At 37.2% G+C, this 17,892-nt stretch overlaps 1 protein-coding gene across 1 annotated transcript in view; it reads right to left on the bottom strand.

The window, feature by feature from the left end:
* Positions 1-4,967: 4,967 nt before the first annotated feature.
* The window catches only part of DMGDH (dimethylglycine dehydrogenase), a 40,887-nt gene continuing 27,962 nt past the window's right edge, over positions 4,968-17,892 (bottom strand). Inside the window, exons 13-16 of the mRNA XM_066338500.1 lie at positions 17,648-17,805; positions 16,459-16,518; positions 6,505-6,639; positions 4,968-5,724 (exon numbers count right to left, since the gene is read on the bottom strand). Of these exons, the coding sequence (XP_066194597.1) occupies positions 5,509-5,724; positions 6,505-6,639; positions 16,459-16,518; positions 17,648-17,805 (569 nt within the window). The 3' untranslated portion in view covers positions 4,968-5,508. The remainder of the gene's footprint in view (positions 5,725-6,504; positions 6,640-16,458; positions 16,519-17,647; positions 17,806-17,892) is intronic.

Genomic DNA, 17,892 nt, shown 5'->3' with positions numbered 1-17,892 from the left:
GGGCTCCGCCCGCACAGCGCACGGCGCGGCCCACGGGGCGGGCGGGGCGGCGCTGGGCCCGCCTGAGGGGCCGGGCCGGGGCGTGCTGCTCTGCGCTGCTGCAGCCTTTTTCTTTTTTCTTCTTAAAAAAGAAATTGTAAAGGTGCTGTCGGTGTCGGCAAGGTGGGCAACCCGCTGATGCTGGCAGCCCCTTCCAATGTTGTCTTGCTTCAACTCCTCCATTAACACCCAGTGGAAACCTCGGAGCCTTCCCCAGGGCAAGCGGGGAGCTGTGTGCGAGCTTGTGTCTCAAGTCATCTGTGGTTTTAAGGAAGTCAGTATGAGGACAGGACAGGGTACATTCTTGTAAAATTATCTGGACTGTTACTTCTGCCTTCATAGCAGCTCATCCATCTTTAATTACTACTCCCTACAGAGCTTATTCTGTGTGTAAGTACGGTGAGGCAGCTGCAACACACACATGGCCTTGCTGCTGGCTGGCCAATGTGCCGGACAAAAACTTGTAAAAAACAAGTTGCAACCATCACTAAAGATGCAGCTGAGCTGAGCAAGGCAGGGATTATTTCTGCTGGAGAAACTCTCCTGTCAGCATCAGCTGCTAGTGCACGCACACACACATGCACAAGAGAGACCCGTGAGTCCTCCCTCCCCCTTCAACTCCCAACACCTTGCAAAATCATAATGCTAGTGCTTTTTTCCTCTCCATTTTGTCCATTCGGATGGGAAGCCTAGATCGAGGTCGGGCTGTAAGATGATCCTTGTGACTGTTGCAGTGTAATAAGGAAGTGAAGTAACACAGAGGCAGAAATAGCAGCAATGTCAGTGGGGCTGTTTCTTCAAACCATGTAACCATCTAAAGCAATATTGCAAACAACCATCACCTTAGCTATAATCTGGATGTAAAATCTAAGAGAGTGAAAGGACAGAAATCGCTGTCAGCTCTGGTGAATTTTGTTCATCTATGGAATACACATAAATTCCAGTGTCCAGTGGAAGACCAAATAACCATCTATTTCCCATTTAGCTGGAATGGTAAATATGCATATTCCCAAGTTTATATAGCCATTTGGTAACAGGCAAAAGAACAGTCCACATTAAAATTTGTTTTTCTTGGTTAGAAAGCCAAATATTGAGTATACTAGACTCCTGACTATTTTCTGACAAGTCTCTGTAGAAAGCAAGCTCCTGCTTATATTAATGAAGTTTAGTAGATGAATCTACTAGGTTGAGTTTCTTACAAAACCCACAGGTTTCCCTGGTGGCTTGAAAACAACAGCTATGATGAGTGATGCCATCTTTTTTCTACAATGAGAATGTACTACAATCTACAGTCAGTACTGGATCAAAAAGCAACAGTACTGTCCTAAAGTCAGTTTTCTACAAAGTAAATTCCAGGATCACTGACAAAATGGTATGTGACTATGACTAGTATTTTCTTTCTTGAAATGTGATTCATACTGTACAAAAGCTGGAAAGTTCCAATTTATCTTGTTTCTAGTTCAGATCCCATGACCAGTGTCAAATGTCCCACTGAACTGTTCATTTTTCTAACTTCTTCCATGTCCTTATTACAGGTGAAGTTCCATTCAAATGTTAGCACATTCCCTTTTGTTCTCTCAAAATAAGTACTTTGAAAATCCACACAGTGCTGGTGAAACAGGAAATTTTGAAACAAAAATTGAAATTTCTATTCATCTTTCATATTTCCAAAATTATCATGCTGTTCAAATGTAGCTTAATTCATATTTCTTTGTAGAGAATTATCAAAATATTTGAACTGGTTTTCCTATTCCACTAGAACTATAACCTGGTTGCCTGAAGTTAAGACATTACATTGAACTGTCTTAAATATGTACTGCAGATACTGCACAGTCACAGTTTGGATGTTGCTGCCTGTCATATTTTCTAGTATTTCGGGGGTTTTATTTAATTTATTACTAGTTGAGGGAATTGGAATCCCAGTCAGAAAAAACCTATTTCTATCAGACAGTACTCATTTGAATCAAAAGAATAAATCCAGAAAATGGCCTGTGTTCAGTCTCTGATGTTTCAGTTTGTTTTTTTCTGAATTTGGGGTTGAATAATTTGGATGTTGTTTTGGGATCAGTGATTAAAGAAGTCAGTAGAGTGACACACAAGGTCACAGTATCAGTGTGGATTTATCATGCCATACAGAGCATGCACTGCACACTTTTTGCCATAGCATATGGAAACTTGGAACAAAAATAGTAACATCTGCTCTGATGTGCAAAAACTCTGGAGAGGGGAAAATATAGGGAAATGGCAAACAGAAGTGTCTGGAACAACTGCTCTTTACATATCCTGATTTTGCTATTTCAGAAAATTTCCTAGATGACCAACAGTCATTTTTTCACCTTATTGCAGATGTGTCTCCTCTGTTAGCTGATGGGATTGAGAAACACTCTAAAGAAGTCCCTACCAGTCTTTCTACACTGGTATTTCTGTTTGATTGGTTAGAAGCTCTCTTAAAACTCAATAACATTAAACATTCTTCCTCTTATTCACTTCCTCTTGCTGTGTCTTGGCACGAGTTTAGGCAACATCCTATCTTAATCTGTAACGAAAAGAAGTGACGGGAAACTACGATAGCTGCTGAACACTTCCCCCACATCGTTTTTCAGGTTTATGTACTTTTTTAAAAAATAACTTTAAAGGACTGACTTACATATATGAACCTGTATGCGGGCATGATTTTTAAATCTTTGTCTTGATACTGTTTCAGTTATCCATGCTGTGCAGAATGCAATGTTGAGCTGTTCTCATGAATATTCAGTAAGCTGACTTGGGTATCAGAGAAATAAAAAGAAGCCAAGTCAACTAGGAAGCACTTTCAAACACTGCCATCACAGATATGGCACTTCTAATTCTCAGCAATCCTTGCTTAAAACTACTTCTGTTGTTTCTGCTCCTGAATTAATTTCTAAAGAGAAAGCACAGACATTCTTAAGAAGTAACAGAGAGCAACAAGATATTTGCCTTACATGTGGTCAGTGATGAACTGGAAGTGGTTTTAGTCTTGTAAGTTGGCTGCAATAAAGAAACTATATTGCCTTGACCCAGAAACATCATGACACATTGTTAGCTTATCTAAATCTTGAAGTTAAATGAAATTTAGAACCATGGAATATGCTGAATTGGAAAGGACCTGCAAGGCTCATTGAGTACAGCTTCTAGCCTTCCACTTGACAACCCCAAGAATCACACTGTGTGCCTGAAAGCATTGTCCGAAAACAGTGCTTGAATGACCATTTCCCTGGGGAACCTGGTCCAGCACCTAAAACCCTGTGGGTGAAGAACCTTTCTCATAATGTCCAACCTAAACCTCCCCCAGCTAAGCTTCAGGCCATTCCCTTGGGTTCTGTCACTGGTCACCACAGGGAAGAAATCAGTGCCTGTCTCTCACAGTGTAGCTGTGACCTCAGCCACTCCTCATACAGCTTCCACTAATTGGCCAAGGCTTGGTCCTGGTGAGACCTGGGGGACAAGAGCTGTCAGTGAGAAACTCCCAAAGAAATCAGTGTCTGGGCTGGTATAATACTACACTGCAAAATGACAGAAGTCAGCATCAGTGACACAGAGAAATTAGGGGCTGGGAGGCCACAGCTCAAAATGCAAGTACAAGCAGCTGGAGGGTACGGGTTCTGAGTTCACTTGACTGTAGGAATTGTATCTGCTATTCTTTGCTACTCTTTGCTCAGGCTACAGAAAGCCTGTCCCTTCTACAGTCAGACTGATCCGGCTGACTTATTAATCTTCCTTCTGAGTCAGAAAAGAAGTTAGAGACCTGATTCTAACTGTCAGGCTGGGATATGGAAGCACTGTTGGAACACCTTTGGCATAGCAAAGCTAATTAGGAAAGTATAGGTGAATCTGTCTCAGAGTAACTGTTACATTACACTCCAGGATGTGGTGTCTATTGAATATGCATAATCTTGGGAAATACTGAATTTCAGAACAATGTTCCTAAGCATTCCTCTTTTCCTCCATAGTCTAAGTAAAAGCATATAGCTACATGTTGTACTCCAGATTTCTTAAATGCTGACAGAGTCACAGTGTTTAAGTGCCTCATTACAAATAATGTTATCTTTAAAAATATAACATTTTAAAGGTTCAGCAAAATACAGAGTCACTTATGAAAGTATAGCAGAGAATAATTTCTAATTGGATTTTTCACTTGAAATATTAGTACATGCAAACCTGGCAAACCTCACATATTTAATTTTGACCTGCTTTGTAAAAGATAGTCAAAACAGCACAATGTAATGTCAGATTATTTTATCAAGAGTGAGCATTCATTACTCAAATTGTGTTTCTCGTGGTATATACTATTTATACACTTGCTTCTTTGCTGAAGATTTAGAGGCACCAACTCTCTTTAAGAAAGTGCATTTTGGATGTGATTCATACATACTTTGAAATCATTTATCTGTAGCCTAAAGAACAGCATTACTAAGTTGGAAACTTTAACACTGTTATTCTAAAGAATTGTTCAGAATATTATTGAATTCCAGATGAGTTTTAATTAATTAAGTGTGTCCCCATCATATCCCAATGCTGCTTATACCTAGGTTATTGAATATTTAACACTCAATGAAGCTCCTTACTGTGAATTTAATTACATTTTTTCATTGCTAATATTTCTGTGTAATAATATAGGGCTCTTACTGTTGCTTCAATCTATAATTAACAGTAAGAAAAAAATGACCCTCTTTGTCCAGTCAGTGGATCAGAGTTATTACAATAAATCTGTAATTTAGGCTTTGTTCAGAAATTGAACAATAACATACTGTTTATTGTAGGATATTACATGTAATATACTAGCTGATTTATGTAAAATAGTAAAGAATGGGCTTCCTATAACTGTTTCACTGAGAAGAACTAGATTTTGGTCTGCTAAGAGAACTTCTGCCAGGCTGACACACAGAGAAAAAACGTCAAGAGTTCAATTTACCTTTAATAATGCCTTTATTACTTTAATGGTTAATGGGATGTCTTTCAATTCCTTATGAAGCATTCTGTGTAGAACTAGTGGCATGATTTTATGGTAAGCTTGATATTCTCATATAAAGAAGGCAAGATAAGCTAGCTTACCTCAAGGGCACGCAAAGGAGGAACTGTGAGTGTGACAGAGGGGAAGAAATTTGCTATTGGATAGAATCAAGAGCAATTTCTTGTACAGATTAATGCGGATCTGCCAGCTGATGTGGGAGGAAGCTGAATCCATGATGTGCTCATTCCCTGCCATGTTCTGCTCACAAGTGCACTGACAAGCAGAACACATGGCAGCTCTTCACCTCTGCTCAGCTCTCTAATGTGAACAGACATACAAGGAAGTAGGAAATAATGCTGTTGGATTTCTCACTCATGTATGGCAGTGAAGATCTCATGTTTAGTAATTAGAAAATTGGAGTAGTTTAATTCTGTTAATTTTATGCATAATAATAGTACTATTTCCTACTGCACATTTTGCTGTATCTTCATCTGTGTTTACATTTTGGGACTTTCACCCTTTCTCTGAAGGTGCATTCTTGTTGGCTCAGTCAGCACCAGTGGCTCCTGTATAATGGTTGCTGGATAATTTTTACCTAGAAGTTCAACTTCCAATTTCTGTCCAATTTTGCTGAGTTCCATGGGAACATACGCAAAAGCCAGACTTTGCTGAACTCCATAACTGAAACATCCAGACGTGGTATTGCCAATAACCTGAAAAAAACCGAAACCAATTGTATTTATTTTCAAGATGCAGTGAGATTTTCTGAAAACAAAAACAAAAACAAACAAAAGACTCCCCAAAACAAACAGACAAACAAAAACAACAACACACCAAAAAAACCCCAAAAACCAAACAACAACAACAACAAAAAACCAACCCAGCCAACAACCCAAACAAGTAGATATCTCACTTTTTAGACATCTCACTTTTTGGTTTATACACTTTAGACATCATGCAAGTGTCAAGTGTGTCATGCAGTTCATAATATTCTCAACAGAGAGTACCACCTGAAACTGGGAAGGTTTTGCTTTTTGAAAAAATACCATATACTTACCATGTTCAATTAAGTTTTCACTGGAACATATACAATACACATGCATATGTTCATTATCTATAACAATTTAACTGCTAGTGAGTATTTCAACACATAATCTGTACCGAAATGTAGAGCCTCAAATTTTGCTGTTGTTTCATTTCTTTTGAGTAGCAAAAGTGTTTTCCTCTGACAGCAGTGAACTTGCAGAAGAAGAGAATGGATGACAATGCTTTAGTCTGTTCCAACCCTAGCTTCAGTGACTTGGCAGCACTTCACACTTCTCTGTAGGTATTTAGTTAGTCTTACTTCCTGCTTGAAGGTTAGAGTGTTTCTCATAGCTTCAAAGTTTTATGTGCCAATAAAGTAGAAATAATGCATTCACACTTGAAACACAAAGATTCTGTTCATGGAGAATTAAGACTGATTTTTTTGCAACATGAACTATAGTCCTTGCCTTGCCATTGTGCCAGACGCTCTCATTTCCCTCTGGATCAACATTATCTGTGTCCAGGGTGAGATATACCAGTCGTCGTTTGAGTCCCTTTTCTTTAATTTGCTTCAGTGCTTGTTTTCCTGTAAAGTCTGCTGCCTGAAAAAATACAGGATAATGATGATATATGTTTATTTGGGTTCTCCAATATGTTTAGAGATATAAATATTTAAATGTATCTTAATGTGTTTGCCTGTCACGTAAGTATTTTGTATGAAATATAGATGAAATCAAATCTTTGACAGATAGTATATCTTGTATCTTGGCATTTTTATACTGGTATATTATTCCTTGGTAAATGTATTCTGTATATTCATTTTCATAGATATCAGCCTTTAATATCCATAATTCCAGTGCAGTAGAAACCCATACATAGTTACAAGACTGTGTTATAAGACTACCTGCCCAGGTAAAGTTGTAAGCCAGAAGACTGTACATCATTTCAGTGTATATGACAAGAAGTGAATTCCAAAACCCAGATCCTAATGTCTGGACCTTGCTCTATCAGCATGCTACCTTTTGAAACCATCATCAATTTACAACAGTAATCTGTCAGTATTCTACTCTGATGTCTCTGCCATGCTGCACAGCTGGCAATTTACTCCATATTCTTGTTTTAGGGTAGGTTTTTTATCCCATAGCTACCGTCTTATGGCATAAAGCAGCATGTTTTGTAAAGAATACTGCTGTTGTCTGGAGTTCTCTTTTTCAGCCTGCTTGGAAAGGTACAAGCAGATTCTCATATTTGCGGAAACAGACTGCACAAATGTTTGAAAAGTATAGGAGTAGTCATTGGCAAGTCTCAGAACCCTCAAGGGTATATAGGACAGTATTTACTGTATCTGATCTGATTGAGCTGATTCCACTAGCCTGATTCTACCAGAATCTTTTAGGTAGGAAGGGGCCTCTGAGCTCATTGAATGCAATCTTTCACCAATCACTGCCTTATCAACTACAGCATAGCACGAAGTGTCATGTCCAGCTGTTTCTTGAACATCTCCAGGGATGTTCACTCCACCACCTCCCTGGACAGTCCTTTCCAACCCTTAACAACCATGAGGAAATTCTTCATTATGTCCATTTTTTCTCTTATGACACAGATCAGACAGAACAAAAGAATTGTATTCAAACTAAACTGCCAAATACACAGAAGCCAGCCCCATGGGTAGAAACATAATAGAGTTACAAAATCCTCTAGCTGTCCAGCCTTTGCTTCACTAGCAGTGAAAGCCATTTTAAGGCAGTTGATCTTAGGTCTGAAACAGGAATTATTTTAATTTGTTGAGTGTTTAAGGGAAAAGAAATGAAATATTGTTGAAGTCTTCAAAAATACTATTTCTGGTGATGTTCTTTAATTTCAGTAGAGAATTATTGCATTATCAGGATTACGAGCAACACGTACGTGGAATAGATAATTTACAGTTAGTTCATGTGTTCTAGTATTTCTTGAGGTCTACAAAAATCCATGTGTAGTCTCAGAAGAAATTACTTAAGTGATGAAGAGTTTTTGCACTAGGAAAGGCTAGGCTTTGTAAGCAGTTGTGAAAAACAGTTTATGAACCAGTTAAGGAGAAGTTAGTCTGAAAATCAAGGTGATTTAACTGGGGATAAAGCAGATACTGCACATTAAGATCAGAGATGGCACACTTTTGGGGAAAAAAAAGCATGAACTCCAACTCAGATCAGGAAAAAGACTGTGATGGTTCATTTTAAATATAATGTCAAGATGCTGCTGCAAAATAAAAAGCAAAGATCTCACACCAGAGAATAACCAGCTACTAGTAGTTTCCTCTCACTTTTCTGCTACATGGTAGGTGCAACTGTAGGAAAGACCCACAACTAGAAAGGCAAATAAGACTGTATACCATAGCGTGACTTATAGACTAAAATACTTTTCATAACAGAGAAATACCAATAAGTAAACATTCTACAGGAATACTTAGCATTGAATCAATTCCTTCCGACTCATACTAACAAAATATCAGGTATTTAGTCACATGGAAAGCAACTGCGGAGCTAAACACAAGCATGCAAATGCAATGTTGTCAAGGGGGTTTCCTCACCCGAGATTTAGGTGGTTTAAAGTCCTTGGCCCTCTAAAAGCCCTGAGTCGCGTCAGTGTAAAAAAGCAGAGTCCTCAAGGTCTGTTTTCAGGTTTCTTGTGTTGTTTATTTATTATTCATTATCTCAGAATTTTCTCTGCTCCCAGCCGAGGTCCAGACAGCAGCTGGGACACGAGGCGACTGCCCGCCTCAGGGGATGTCCCCTAACATTTATACAGATAACTACGTACTGGTTATTTACTATTTTGTGCCAATGCCCAGTGCCCACACTAAAAGTGACATTTCTACTTTGCTCCAATCCACTCTAACTACTTTGTGTCATCACCACCCCAAAAGATGGAGGACGAGGAAGAAGGAGAAGTACATGAGATACCACCCAAATTCCACCATCTTGTCCCCATTTAACTCTATTCTATAAACTCTAAAACTACTAAATTCTGTATCGTCTACTGTACTAAACTACTGTTTTCACATCCTGGTGGTTTGTAATTCCTTTCTCAGTGTCAGAAGCCTCTCCCATGGATTAAAATCAAACCCAGTGTTTTCCTGGGCTCTGTGCCAAGGTCTCTGAGCCCCCTGGACCGGCTCCACAACCCCCTGTCCAGGGTTCAAATTCCCTTCCTCGGGTCCCAGGCCATCCAAGGGAATGTTCTGGACTCCAACACAATGTTATATGCCCCTGGTATGGAAACCACTAGAACAAGCAGCTAGCAGGTTTTAAAATCTAAGTGTGGATCATTTTTTGCCTGTTGCTCACAGATACAAAATTAAATCCTTTCCCAATTAATTTTAAGTGGGCCAAGCTTTTGGTCACCTGGAATAAACCACTACATAGCTGTTATGCTAACTGAAGAAGCATATGGGAGATTTCATGTAAAGGGCTTTTTCTTCACTATTTTCTGTTCATTGAAGGTTAAGAATATTCCAGTCTTTTTAGAAGGATGTCTTGGAAAAATAACCAGGATGTAACCTAGAATTCAAATGCGAAATTCATCTCTCATATATATACACACACACTGCAAAAACGTGTGTATCTACATGTATAGATACATAAATGAATGCATATATAAATACATATTTAACACTATATGAACGTGCACAAAAATGTATGTGTGAAAATACATGTGTATATGTAATGCACAACTCCGAAAGCCTATATACACTTATAAATATTTAAAGCAGGTTCTTAAATTCCAACTATAGAAATTCAACTAAAATTCTGTTTACTTCTTTTACAGTTCTTGGGCACCCATGTCAATTTCACACTAATGTATTCCCAACATTAATAATTTTTTGCTTTTTAAGTGTGTGTGCATGAGATTGTTCTCCAAAACAGAATTTGGAAGTTGATGCATTCAACCTCAGTCTGGCTATTTTTGGTAACAATTGCTTCCTCTTTCTAGGAGAAAATAGTGAGTTTGCATACTGCTTCTATTTGCTTTATCTTGTAACACAAAATATAATGCAAAAAGAAATCCTATTTAAACCAGTATAATCCAATAAATCAATATAAAAAAGCCCCAAAGCAACAAAACAGAAACAAATGAAAACATTATACAATTCCAACCTTGAACAAATATCAAATTTAAAGCTTTTTTTCATTGTCTGAGGTTAAAAAAATGACTCCACATGTAGGAACAATGTAAAATGTTTATACTAGTTGAAGTAAAGATAGTCCTAAAAAGCTAAGCTTAAAATACAGAAAAATTGGCATGAATTCCCAAAGCATTAAGCTTTGGCAGATGCAATGGTTTTCATATAAAATAAATGCACTTCTTAGACAACAAAGATAAAGACAATATCTAATGCTTAGCTTCATTTAATTTAATTTGAGTGAGGTTCACCAGATAAAAAAGATGGACTGTTCCTTTTTACTTGTGTGTTAGATAAGTTTAGATAAAATTAAAATGAAAAATCATATCACAAAGACAAACTAGCCAAATTTTTAAAATAGCACATAGCTAAAAAGATACCACTGATTATTTCATATGTTACCATACTGTATATATTTATATTTGCCTTATTCTTCTTATCAGGCTTTTACTTTGTATTAGTTGCCATGTGTTTCAAAGCACAAGACAAACCCAGTGTTTTTTAAAAAGAGTTTATGAGATAATAACCAATGTGATTTTTTTATGCACAGTGAGTTACCTTGAAGAGTTTAACTTACTGTGTTTCAAATGTATCTGGCTTTCAGTGGCATCCCAATCCTATTTCTAATAATCTGTAAAAACCTCTTCTAGTTTAAGGGAAGCAAAGGAACAGGAATTATCTATAAGCCTTTCAAAACTCTTTTTTGTTTGTTTGTTTCTCAGACTGTGCAGTTGATCAGAATAAAATCAAAGTATCTTAAAAGAAATATGCTATATCTGTGCAAAAGTTGCAGCAAAGACATATAACTCTCTCAACAAGGAACCGTTGTAATTTATTCAGTATAACCATTTAGGACTGTGGGCATAGAGCCAAATTATGAACACAAAGTCACTCAACTGAGTAAGGCAGCACCAACAGCTGCTGTAATGTTACAACACTCTGGAGGTAACCTCTATATAGTATTTTGAAATTTTTCATAGCTAGATGCTCTTAAATTATTTCAGGGTGACACTCAAATGATCTGCCTCACCAGCCAGATAAATGAAGATGGTTTTTCTTCTTGGACAGGAAATTTTTGACAAGTTTGTTTTTCTGTAGCAAATCAAAGCTATAACTTACACCACACAAGAGTTTTGTAAAGGAGGTGGCCAGTCTGTGTGTATGGCACCTGCACCAATATATCTTTCATTCAATCCACCTAAGCCTTCTTTTATGCAGTCAGCTGTAAGAAAATGATGTGATAAAAGCAGCTGATGAATTATTGAATTATTTTGGCTCAAAATCCCTACCTTAATGGTGTTTATTCCTTTACATGGTCAAACAAACACACAGGGAGACCCCCAGATGTGCATTTTATACAGATAACAAAATCTTTGGAGACTCTTTCTAACATGTTTCCTGACCTGTATAAATTTATGAAATAAGTCCTCTGTTTTCTGACCCTCTGGACACCAAATGAAGTAATGATAGAATGCAGTTCCACTCACTCCTGAACTTCAATTTGAATGGGGATAGGACTTAGGTGGAATAGTACACTCAATAGGTTATAGGCATAATAATGGGGATTGAACGGGGGGCAAGGGGGAAGAAGTACCACACCGCATCTCAAATTTCCCATCCACCACTCCATCCTTTTTCCTGTCCCCAGGCTCCTTAGCCCTTCTCTGCTCTTTCTTCTTCCTCTCCTTTCTTGTGTGGAGTAAAGCTGGATGGAACACAATCTTATTCCAGATTATGGAGTGGGGTCAGTGACCATTATTGTAGTCATTCCTCTCAGAACAAAAGGGACGCAAGCTGGAGAAGTGAAGCAAGGGCAGACAATGGCATTAAGGGGAGATGCAGGAATTCTTGAAGCTTGGGCTGTTCCATACCAAGACCATGGGAACACGAGCTGGACTGAAACAAATGAGGGGCAGTTTTGGCAAGTGGCCAGGGCAGAAACAAACTACTAAAAAGAGGAGAGAATAAAACCATAAATCTAAGCCTGGTATCAAAGGAATAAAAGGGTGGAGGCATATCCTTAGAACTGCTTGTCCTAGTTTAGTTCCTGATAAGATAACATCTTATGTTATGTATTGTTATGTTGGAGGTTAGGTCAAGGACTCAAGGACTGGATCCTGTCATTCACTTACTGATATGAAACTGATGGGTGTGACAAAACTTCTATTCATAATGCACACCAAAGCAATTAAATACTGATGTGTCCAACAGGTGTAATAGTAAAAACCACACGAAGTCAAAGTGAGAAAAAGAGGTGGCACTTGTAGCCTAAGAGATGTGCTTTGACAAGGACATTCAAGCAGTCACTGAGCAGAGATTGGGGATATAAAATGCAATTAGTGATAAAAAGACAAGGAAAAAAGCAAGAATCAAAGGAGAAGGTTTTAGGTTGGAAGTAATAATGGAAAAAAAAAAAAAAAAAAAGATTCTAGATATAGAAAAAATCTGGAAAGAAGTTTGGAATTGAGGAAAAAACCTGCCCCAGTAAATACAGACGGCCTGAGGCAAAGAAACGCTGCCTCCAAAACCAGTAGTTTCTCCTAGTGGAAAAACTGATGAAACATGATAAAAAATATTCGAGTTAAGCACTCAGATCCTGACCTACAAGAGCACACTAAAGCAGAGTTTCAAATAGTTTCCTTCATCTATTGCACTCCCTTCCCAAGCCGCGGTGCTGTTCCCAGTCTATACTCCTGCAGCAAACGCGACCAGGAGATGGCAGCCTTGGATACAGCAACACCAGCACAAACCCATCAACACCCATCTGCTGCCTTTGAGCTCAGAAAAATCCTTCGAAAGAATTAAGTTCCGTGAGCTGGTATGACAGTTTTTCACTCTAACATCAAATTTCATAGGGATTTTTGGTCCATTACAGTCAGGAGAAAAATAATGCTATTTCCAGCATTCAGAGGTGATATACTGTATCTCTGAGCACTTGAAAACCCGAGCAAGTGCAAATGTATGGAACAGTATTCTTGGATGTGGACCAGAAAGAATTGCAGATTTTCTTCCTTGAAGATTTTATGTGTATTTCCTGGCACAGTGACTAACATTAGGACTCTACTGAATATTAAGTAGCAGAGTTAATGAGATATTAGACAGCTTATTAATGAGATGAGGCTGTCTAACAACTATCTAACTAACTTACTAAATGTAATTGAACAGCCAAAAGAAAGATAACAGGTATTAAAACAAACCCCATCTCTACACTGGAAAGAATTTTGTTGTGAAGCTATGAAAGCATTTCATACTCTAAATTATAAGTTAATCCTGTTAGTGTCACTCCACTTTAGTTAAATTGCAGCCCATCCTGCTCATCCGAGCAACGAGGCAACTAACATTAACATTAGCAAAGCTAGGATTATCAAGCAGACTCTAGAGAAACCTAGAACATTCCTCAGACTTAATGACAAAATTAAAATTGTGACGGAAACCCTGTGGAAATGGGTTTACTTATTGCCATGTTATAATTAAATACCCTGTGAGGAAAAAGGAAGCTTCAGCTTTGAAGAATTTTCCCTATTATCCATCATTAAAAAAAATTGCTAGTCTGTACATGATGATGTATACACTAAACTTTCTAAACACAGAGACCATGAGGATTTCATGGGGACTTTACATTTATTCATATATATTCCCTAGATATTTGAATGCCGTCTTGTAGAAATTAATTTTTTTATTGTATTTGATCATATTACCTTTGCTGGCATCTGGCTCTTGATTAATTTTAATCTGTTTAGAAACTGTTTTCAATTTCCATAATATACCACTCAGGATTCGCCTATGCTGAAGTCTTTTCACAACTGTTTAGTGAGCTATTTCAGCTGCTTTTTGCACAGCAAGATGCACTCTAGTAATTAACTGACCAGAGCCTTTTGGTTCTAATTTACACAGAAATAAGCACTTTCCCCAGCTGGGGGCGCATGCTTAAAGAAATAATCCTTGTGAAGAACTGAACAGACCAAAATATTAAAAAGAAGTATTTAAGTATCTTTGGCTTGTAATTTTTATCTCGCTTACCCTTTTTTGAGGGGGAAGTTTGCATAACAATAGAAACAGGTAACAAAAGAGTGTTTTGCTTGTGTTCGGTCACGGCAGCCTGTAAAAGAATGGTGAGGACTGTGCTATGCCAAATGTACAACAAAATCAGAGGCATGGAAGTGGGACTCAAACTGCCAAGAAGCAGAGTAAATAATATCACACTGCATTTCATGCTACAGTGTTTAGAGTGCTTCTGAAGTGTCAACATACAGTCACAGCTGCCCTCATTTAAGTCAATAAAAAAACATTGATTATTTTCTTTTTTCACATTAGTTCAGCAAAACTGGCAAATGTTTCAGGCTGACACGCTGCATTTCTGCAGGACATTCATTCATGCCTATTTGTCTACAAGGTGAGTACCTGCTCTGGAGAACTGCTCCAACCCTGCATTTCAACCATGCAGAGAGTGTGCAGAGTGACTAAAGAATCAAAGTGCTTCTTGCACATTAATGCATTCCTATGATCCACATGGGTATCTTGGCAAGCAACAGCTTTCCCTGCTTATGGCTGATTTCCTACTTACACTAAAGGAAAGGGGGAAAAAAAAAGGAAAACAGATGTATCAAAAGGAAGTGGGAAGAAAAACAAGTAATAGTAACATTTTTAATTGCCTTCCCTGCAATTCTGCTAATCTCTCCTCAAGATGGAAAGGCTTAAATGTGTAAATGCAACTTAGTCCTAATCTATAAAATTCTGTATTTCCCTTGCATGTGTGACTTCCTCAGATTAAGGCAAAATTATACTACCCAATGGAGAGAGCTGTAACTCCACTACATGTAGGAACTACCATTGACATCCTTGGAAGCACACTGCCTCAGTCCTGCATAGGTTGAAGAACTTCACCTTCTACAGATAGGTTCAACAGTGAGAGGAAAAACACTTTCCTGGGCTTGTTCTGTTATGGTCAGTGAAATTATATCATAAATATAAATGCACCTTTTTATATTTACCATGCTTCTGTAATTCTTTCCAATGCAAAGTTTAAGATTTGTTTTTTATTTAGAGCTGTAATTTGAAGTTTGGGATTCTTCTTATCAGTTTTATAGTGCCTCCATAAAATAGGGCAAAATATCAAGGACCATTTATTACCATTTCAGGTATGAAAGGAGCATAAATAATTACAGTTTGTTGCTGTACCACATTGCATCATTGTCAAGATCAAATGTTTTTGCAAACATTTTTTCTTCTTGATGTCCCTTATATACTTAAATTTACAAATTAATAATTGAAGCAAAAGATTAAATCAGAAATAGTCCGTCATTTAGGACACCTCACTTGCAATCTCTCAGACCAGATTTTTCATGACAGAAACTTCAGATTCCTTGTGGAGGCAATTACTGATAACAGCAGATGGCTTTAGATCTGCACAGGACATGATTTCACCAGATTTCTTGGAAAGGTCCTCTATTTGACAGAGTTTAGACATTTAGTTTGTGATTCATTTGGAACAGGAAAGAGCATTACAAGCAATTTTTTGTATCTGTTAGATTAAAACAGAACTTTAATTGCTAAAATATTAATACAAAAAAAGTGAGATTGCTAATTAAAGAAGATCAAACAACATCTTTTCTTTTCTATTGCACAGTTAAATTCAACTAGCTCAATTCTTTAACCTTCAAATCAGGTGAAAACAAATTATGGGCAGAGGACTTCTGAAATTCCATGAACAATTAATTTTTCTTTTAACCATTATACTAATTTATTTATATTTAACATATTGTTATTAGTTGTCCCTAGCAGTTCTAAAAAATATACTTTTTTTCAGTTTGTACCAAACTGGTAGCCAGGGAAAAAAAAATCTAGAGATATCTGCTTTAACAAGAATGAAGAGGTAGAGTATTATCAAAATACGAACAAATTTGTTCAATTTCTGTATATATATGCGTGTGTATATATCTACTACATGGTTACAAAAGTACATGACTACATGGTTACAAAAGTACATGACTAAAACTTCTCTCTGAAAATAAATCTTAAAGAGCTATTCTTCATGAAGATAACATTTAGCATTTGCACTTCCTGATCTAATGTCTAATTTTGATAGCAAGTAACATGGAGATTTTTTAAACAAGTTTTGCTACTCGTAAAATAATTATAATTATAGTTGAGTCATTAATTTACTAGATCTATTTTAATTTCCAGCTGATGGCATTTTTCACTTTCAAACACCTAAGGAATAATCTTGGACATAATAGAACATTTTAAAAATACTAAGACATACCTTGTTTAGCTTTACAAAATACTCCAGTCCAGCTTCCAAGGGATTAGTGTCACAGTTCATCTGTTAAAAGATAAAAATTCACCATCCATACATGACGGATCATCATAGGTTTTTGGATTGGGTAGGTTAATTTATTCATTCTATACATCCTTCTATTTACTCCTGTGTCAAAGTCTTCCACACTGCACGTGCACAACTTCTGTCTGAACTCTGCAAGCTTCCAACGTGGGATTCATGTTGGAGACAACGTATCAACTAGCACGCCTAATATGACATATAAGTATGTAAATAAGGCATCTAAGGTTCCATATGCAAAGTAAACACTTTTCAGTAAGAAATAGGATTTTTCATCAAAGCAGAATGGAACCTCAGAAGAATGAGTAACTGAGGTAAGCACACCATTTTGCAATGCAGCAGAGAGGCTTAGCTGGAGAGGGAAATAAAACACAAGGCAAATTAAATTCACGACTTTCACATTAGGTGTAGGGGGGAAAATTTCTCAGGGAGCACTTGAAGAAAGAATGACAATAAGCAGCACAGGGCAAACCAAAAGGACCCCTAAATTCCCACCATTTCAACCACTTGAGTCCTTTCATTTCCAAAGGAAAAATTCAAGGTAAAATGAAATTATACTGACTTTCCCAAAATTCTCTAGATCCTCTGAGTGCTTCTTTATTATGAGTGAGCAAATTCCACAGAAAAAAAGGTAATAGGAAATGAAAATGTTCCAAATACATTATGAAGCAAAAATTATTTGCCTCTCATGACATAGTTATTAGAGAAATAAAACATTTTGAGAATCTGTCAGCCAAGCCTTTGATTTTAAAACACTAGAGCTCAGCAAAACCCTCTTGTTTTTTACACACAAGAGGAAAAACATCCATGAATCAAAGTAAGTATTTCTTTTCCAGCAGTGCAATGGAGTATACCAGTTGTTTTTATTTAGAAAATCACCAATAAGAATGATAGCAGCTTCTCCTGCTTAAGGATTTTTTTTTTTACATCTTAAAAGGAGAAAATGATACAAATAACATCTGTGCTAACTATGACTAAAAGCTGAATAGTCATAACAAATTAAAAAAAAAAAAATTTAAAAAACCCTACCAACACAACACCCCTTGCTCCACTAAAAAAAACAAAACAACTCCAAACCTCCAGAAAGAATAATAAAGAAGTTATATTTCCTGACCTCTGCTCCCCAGGCTCGGAAACCCTTTTCCAGCCTCAAAGTATTTAAAGCATATGTTCCAAAGTCATCAATTCCCTCTTTTTGGCCAGCTTCCATGATTGCATTGTAAAGAGGTACAGAATCTTGTTTTCTGTGGTAGAGCTCCCAGCCCAATTCACCTGTTACACAAAAAAAGATTATTATTATTATTATTATTATTATTATTATTATTATTATTATTATTATCATCAGCTCTGTTAAATGAT

This window comes from Sylvia atricapilla, chromosome Z (genome assembly GCF_009819655.1).
Source record: "Sylvia atricapilla isolate bSylAtr1 chromosome Z, bSylAtr1.pri, whole genome shotgun sequence".
NCBI classification, from domain to species: Eukaryota; Metazoa; Chordata; class Aves; order Passeriformes; family Sylviidae; genus Sylvia; species Sylvia atricapilla.
This window is presented reverse-complemented; position numbering and strand designations above follow the sequence as displayed.